This window comes from Bison bison, unplaced genomic scaffold (genome assembly GCF_000754665.1).
Source record: "Bison bison bison isolate TAMUID 2011002044 unplaced genomic scaffold, Bison_UMD1.0 scf7180017864097, whole genome shotgun sequence".
Taxonomy (NCBI): Eukaryota; Metazoa; Chordata; class Mammalia; order Artiodactyla; family Bovidae; genus Bison; species Bison bison.
This window is the reverse complement of record NW_011494669.1, coordinates 5,488-11,563: the sequence shown is the minus strand read 5'-3', so window position 1 is coordinate 11,563 and position 6,076 is coordinate 5,488. Positions and strand designations below refer to the sequence as shown.

The 6,076-nt window shown below is 42.4% G+C and overlaps 1 protein-coding gene across 1 annotated transcript; it reads right to left on the bottom strand.

The window, feature by feature from the left end:
* Positions 1-1,319: 1,319 nt before the first annotated feature.
* On the bottom strand, positions 1,320-5,675 carry PAPSS2 (3'-phosphoadenosine 5'-phosphosulfate synthase 2). Its single transcript, XM_010838476.1, has 3 exons — positions 5,349-5,675; positions 3,701-3,930; positions 1,320-3,153 (listed from the first exon to the last, which is right to left on the bottom strand). The coding sequence occupies exons 1-3, from the start codon at positions 5,652-5,654 to the stop codon at positions 3,012-3,014; spliced, it is 678 nt and encodes a 225-aa protein (XP_010836778.1). The 5' UTR covers positions 5,655-5,675; the 3' UTR covers positions 1,320-3,011.
* Positions 5,676-6,076: the final 401 nt, after the last annotated feature.

The following is a 6,076-nucleotide window of genomic DNA, read 5'->3' as shown; positions in this document are numbered from 1 at the left end:
ATTTTAGTAATAAATTCAATAAAATTAAAATATAAGCAAAAAACATTAAAATAGGCACCTTTGGAGTGAATTGCTTATATACATCGCTTTAACCATTGGTGAGTATGTATAATGAATGGCCCAATAATAGTTAATATTGACCAAAAAATTAAATGCATGCCATGGGGAAGGAAAAATTAGTGGTTTACTCTTTCAGTAATCTATAGTTAATTCTTGATAATTTATGCATTATTGGTAATGGGAATATGCATATATAATAGAAACCTGTATCATTCAAAATCTCAAAAGACAAAAGCTGCACAAAAACAATTGATTGTTCTTGTGCTCACCTGATTTCCTGATTACCTACCTATTAGGAAAGTATGTTGAAGATCTATACTAGACCTAAAAGGTAATAGGAGGAAGATGAGGAAAAAGCAGAAGTGAACTTACTGTTCTCAAATCACTAATATGTGTTTCTTCATGCAAGAAAGATGGGTTGGAAAGGAGTCTTGTAGGCTTGATATAAATGCTAATCGGTGTAAGTCCACCACGATCAGAACAAATGAGTGATTCACATGTGCCTTCCACACAGCCCTGTACGGTCTGGCCTACTCCCTCAATACCACTTCTGTCTTTATCTACTTACACATTCCCTGCTCTGCTTTGTCCAGGAGCCAGCAAGTAAAGATCTGGAGAGAAAGATAAAGTGGTAACAAAGGCACCTTTGAGTTGGCTGTTACACCAGTTTTGTTTAGAGTGAGTTCAGGAACAAAAATTTGCATGAAACCTTCAAGACGGAACAGATGGAGGGACTCTAGGAGGGAAAGAACCCCACATCTGCAGGACTGTGTCAAGGCTGCTGAATACACCAGCAGCAACTGCCGAGGTGAGTGGAGCAGTGGGTGCTGTGGAAAAGCATAACTACTTCTGACCCTGCTGGAACTGCGTAAGCTTGTTGGAGGCACTTTGAAGAAAAGGGAACAAATTAAGGAAAAGTTAAAGGTCACCAGCTCCCACTGCATTGAAATCCCAGGGTGAGGTCCCTGAGGAACTGCAGTGTTGGCTGAGATCCTGTGCCTGCACGTCGAGAGCACAGTTTAAAAATGACACAAACAGAGGTAAACAGCCTCCTAATTATGGTCTAAAAGCTGCTGCTGCTGCTGCTGCTAAGTCGCTTCAGTCGTGTCCAACTCCGTGTGACCCCATAGACGGCAGCCCACCGGGCTCCCCCGTCCCTGGGAAGAGCTGCTGTTTCTCTCCAATTACGCTGGTTCACAGGGGCTTCAACCAACACATATCACCCAATCCTTGAAAAGACAGGCAGGAAAGACTCAGCCTTTATCTTGGAAATTTATTAAAATAAGAATATGCATCAGTTGTACATAGAAATAGTCATTTGCACTAAATACTACTGAAGCAGAAGAGCAGTTTTAAATATATTAAAAACTCACAAAATATATTGATTAAGGCACTGCATCTTGTCTTGTGTTTTAAATAAACATGCTGTTTTTAAGGCAGTAGGATCTCTGATTACGTGAATATAGGCACTATTACTATTAAAGATAGTCATACCTTGCTGTGGCCATTGTGATCTATTTCTCAAAAGAAGTTTCATTAGCTTGGATTAGCATTTTCTTTAAAAAAAAAAAAAAAAAACTATGAAAAACATAGTTTTCTCTTTCCAGAGTCTCTTCCAGAGAGACCTATTTACAAAAGGTACTATTTTTTCATATATCCCTAAGCAACACGGAATTACACATAAGGGGCCAGATTGCCTCCCAGAGAGTAAAGCCATCAGAGGTTGGATGTCTGAACAGCATGCTGAGTCTTTGGAAAAAAAAAAAATTTTTTTTCAAGTGTAATAAAATCAGCTGGGTCTTAAAAACCTCTGGACCTTTCAGCATCCAAGAAAACTGGTTAAGTGCCCTCTGTTAAGGAGTTTTGTTGAGCAGTTGACAGGAACCAGACCCAGCTCCTGTGTCGGACAGTGCAGAAGGTATATCAGCCTGAGTCGGGAGAGCTGGGTGCTCCTGTGCCACCAGCACTTCCAAAATGCCAGTTTGGCACTTCAGTTACAGTGCTCTCATCAAGCCAGCGCTTGTGCATCATCTTAGTCTGGTCACCTGTAAGATGAAAAGGTTGGACTTTTCCTGTGTTTTTGTCCGGTTCCAGCAGCTCAATAGTCTGATGGGTCTGAATGGAGTCTGGTCCCAGCCGATGCCACTGCAGTTAATAGGTGCAGCATCTCCGTGGAACACAATGACCACAGCAAAGAGGAGAAAGTATTAAGTCTCCACATGGCCAGACTGAGGCCTGAGTGCAAATCTTTTCATCAAAGCCCTGTATGCTATTTAATTAAAAGTCACCATTTAATTAAAAGTCACCATTTAATTAAAAGTCACCATTTAACTGGAGTTCTATTATTCACACAAAAAAGACTTATTAGACCATGTAATTTTCGTGGCAGAACTAGATTGCATATCTCTCTGAGATTAACTTCACATTTTCACTCATTGGGTTTCTCCAGTCGTACAGAAGAGACTGAGCATTAAGGCTGGATTTGGGCATGAGGCAAACAAAGGAGAATCTTGACATGAGCAACCCCTCATTTAGGGTGAGATTTTGTGTTTTTTCTTTGACAGCTATATAGAAAGCTGCCCGTCTGATTTCTTCTACTGGTATATGACATGGGAGAGTGCAAGCTGGCAAGACTTCAGCTGGAAAAAAATGCTTTACTTTTTGGCAAGTAAAGGAGACACATTGTCAGAGCTTTAAGAAATCTAGGAGCTACTGCTCAGATGCAGTAGAAAAGTAATTTCATTCTGAAATGATAACATTTCTTTTACCTGCTAAAGTTTGGTCTTCAGTTTTACTGTATATACTATATATATATACACACACATACATACACGTGTGTGTGGTGTATATACATATATATAAACTGTAAATAAAAGCAACTGAAAAGTAATCACAAAAATAGAAAAAGAAATCAAAGAGCAATTCAAAAAGAAACTGGCTCTGAAGGGCATTTAGTTGTTCTTCTCCAGGGACGCATAATAATCTGTCAGGACTTTCCATGCTTTGGGGGCCATGAAGCCATCTGGAGGATTTTCGCCTTCCCGGGCCAGCTTCCTCATACGAGTTCCTGAGATGAAGTCAAACTCGTCGTGCCTGTCATAGGGTAGCAACAAAGAACTCAGCGTAGGTAAATAACATCTACTTCAAAGACCCCAGGAGGATGTTATGGGTTCTGAAACTACATTTTTTTCTTTCTGTAAAATGCATCTTTCTAAGTTAAGCAGTTCAGTAAATTTTCAGTAAAGGAACTTGCAGAAGGCCCGGAAATCGTAGCAGCTCTGCAGTCAGCGCTCACTGCACCCTCAGTTCATAGGGCATGTCTTCCTATAGCTCTGACTACTTGGTGAGCTCTGAGCATGGTTGAGTGCTCTATTAACACATAAAATCTTTTTCTGTATATACAACCCTTTCATGTAACATGCCAGGCACTCAAAGCATGCCCAAGGAATGTGTGTTGGAAAGGAAATACTTAAGGACCATTTACCACAAGATGAGCTACATCTTTGGGGGACAAAGAATGTGCAAGACCAGGTCTGAGCTTACAAGGGACTGTCACCCCAGCTAGGAGCTTTCCCAAAATTTTCTCTCATCATTCCAGTCGTACAAATGTTGATTAAAGAATTTTCCTCGGAAAACCTACCTTTCTGGATCATAGAAGTCCATGGCTTTCTTGGCTTTGTTGTAGGCAGCCACTCGGAATGGAATGATTTCCACAGATGTGAGGCCAGGGGCCATGGTCAAGACCTTGCCCCCGTGAGTGGGTTCATATAGGTCTCTCTTGGTCTCAGGATGGGGCATTCCTGCGGGGTCCCGGCCCACAATGTAGAAATTGGCCCCTGCAACCATCCGGGCTCTGCAGTGCCACTGGACCTAGGAAATACCACAGCAAGGACATGCTGATCACCACTGGCCAATCGTTTGGGCCCCGGTTTATGGAGACATCCCTTTATTTTGCTTCAAAAGTAATTCAGCAATGTGGGTCAACTAATAATTGTAAGAAAGTCAGTGAGGTGTCCAAGGCTGCTCTTAGCTCATCTGTATTGTCCTACTGGGAAGAATATAGGAGTTTTTGGAAAAGGAAATGGCAACCCACTCCAGTATTCTTGCCTAGAGAATTCCACGGAAACTGGAGCCTGACAGGCTACATACAGTCCGTGGGGTCACAAAGGGTCAGACATGACTGAGCAATTAACATAGGAGCTTTTAAGATAAGAACCTTCCCTCTTAGAACCTGGGGTTATAGTTAGTAATCTCTCCAGACTAACAGACGATGAACACTCAGATCTTACTGTTCCATAGAACTATGTGAATTTTACTTTTAAGTTCCTCCCTATTCAAAATAAATCACAGTTTAAGGGAAATTACAAACTCCATCTCTTACCATGGAATTCCATGTAACTGCCAGTAATGAGCTAATTAACATTCATATGCACACATTGATTCCATTTCAACACAGCATTAGGATTTCAAAACAAGTTGCCCTCTTTCAAGCTCAGATAGAAATAGGATAGGGAAGAGAGCTAGGGGCCTGGAAATTTGATCTGGTTGAAGATAATTCATTAAACTCACCTTGGAGCATTCCAAAGCGTTACAACCTTTTCAATTCATCATTCTCACTGCAAATTTGCTCATATCCACTACATGGGTGGTGCTGTGTGATGAAGAAAGTCTACTTGACAGGCCCAATGTGTTATGATGAAAGGGAGACATTAAGCTTTTAAAGATACGCTCTCCCTTCTAATGTAGCTCACTGAGCATGGTGAATCACTTAAAAGAGTAAGTGGTAACTTCTGAAATATCAGGCTAGATACATCTTGCCCTATAACCCAGGTAAGCTGTATTATCCACCTCATTCACACACCAACTTTCAGAGTCTCAAAGGCAGTATATGATAGGTTCGATTTGGTGTTGCTAGTATTTTTACAAATGAAAAGTGAAAAGTGTTGGAGGCTCAGTTGTGTCTGACTCTGCAACCTCATGGACTGTAGCCTGCCAGGCTCCTCTGTCCATGGAATTCTCCAGGCAAGAATACTGCAGTGGATTACCGTTCCCTTCTCCAGGGGATCTTCCTGACCCAGGAACATGGTCTCCTGCATTGCAGGCAGACTCTGAGCCACCAGGGAAGCCCCACAAATACTATATGGAAACATAATCAGGTCAGATAAAAAGAGACCAAAAGATGTCAGAATCTGCTCATAAAGAAGAATCCCAGAAGCGCTCTTGCTTTTCTGAGTGAGACTTGACCCTGCACTTGTGAGTCCCAGAGCCCAGAGCAGGGAACTGCTCACCTCTGTGGGGCCAGCATATAACATGGGAGATGGGAAGATGGCAACAATGGTTGACTTGGGATCAAGAACCTCTTCTTCGAGCACAGCTGCGTGCTGTTTCATCCGCCAGTCCAGGGGCACGTCATCATCTTTGGTCCAGCCCCCCAGGGGGTGGAGCAGCAGGACCGGGTGCTTGTAGCCTCTCTCCAGGAGCCGGCGGCGGGTGTCCTGCATCAACAGAGCATGGCCATTGTGGACAGGATTGCGCAGCTGGAATGCAAACACTGCATCTGGGAAGTGAAAGCAGAACACCAGGATCAAAGACATGCAATGCCTTCAAGAACAGAAAAAGACGCAGCTGTGTTTATTGTTCAGTATACTTGTTATAGCCACTTGCTTTTTCTTCTATTTTAATTTAAATTTTCAAAAAAATTTACAGTGTTGTGTTGGTTTCTGCCACACAACAACAAAATTAATCATAATTATACACACGTTCACCTCCCCCTGCCCCAGGCCCCGCCCACCCATCCCTCCAGGTCCATCACAGATTGACAGACTGGGCTCCCTGTTCTACACAGCAACTTCCCACCAGCTATCCATCTTACACCTGATCGTATATATATATGTTGATGCTACTTTCTCCATTCATCCCACCTTCTCCTTCCTCTACTGTGTCCACAAGTTCGTTCTCTACATCCACATGTCCATCCATTCCTTTCCTGCAAATAGGTTCATTGATACCATTTTCT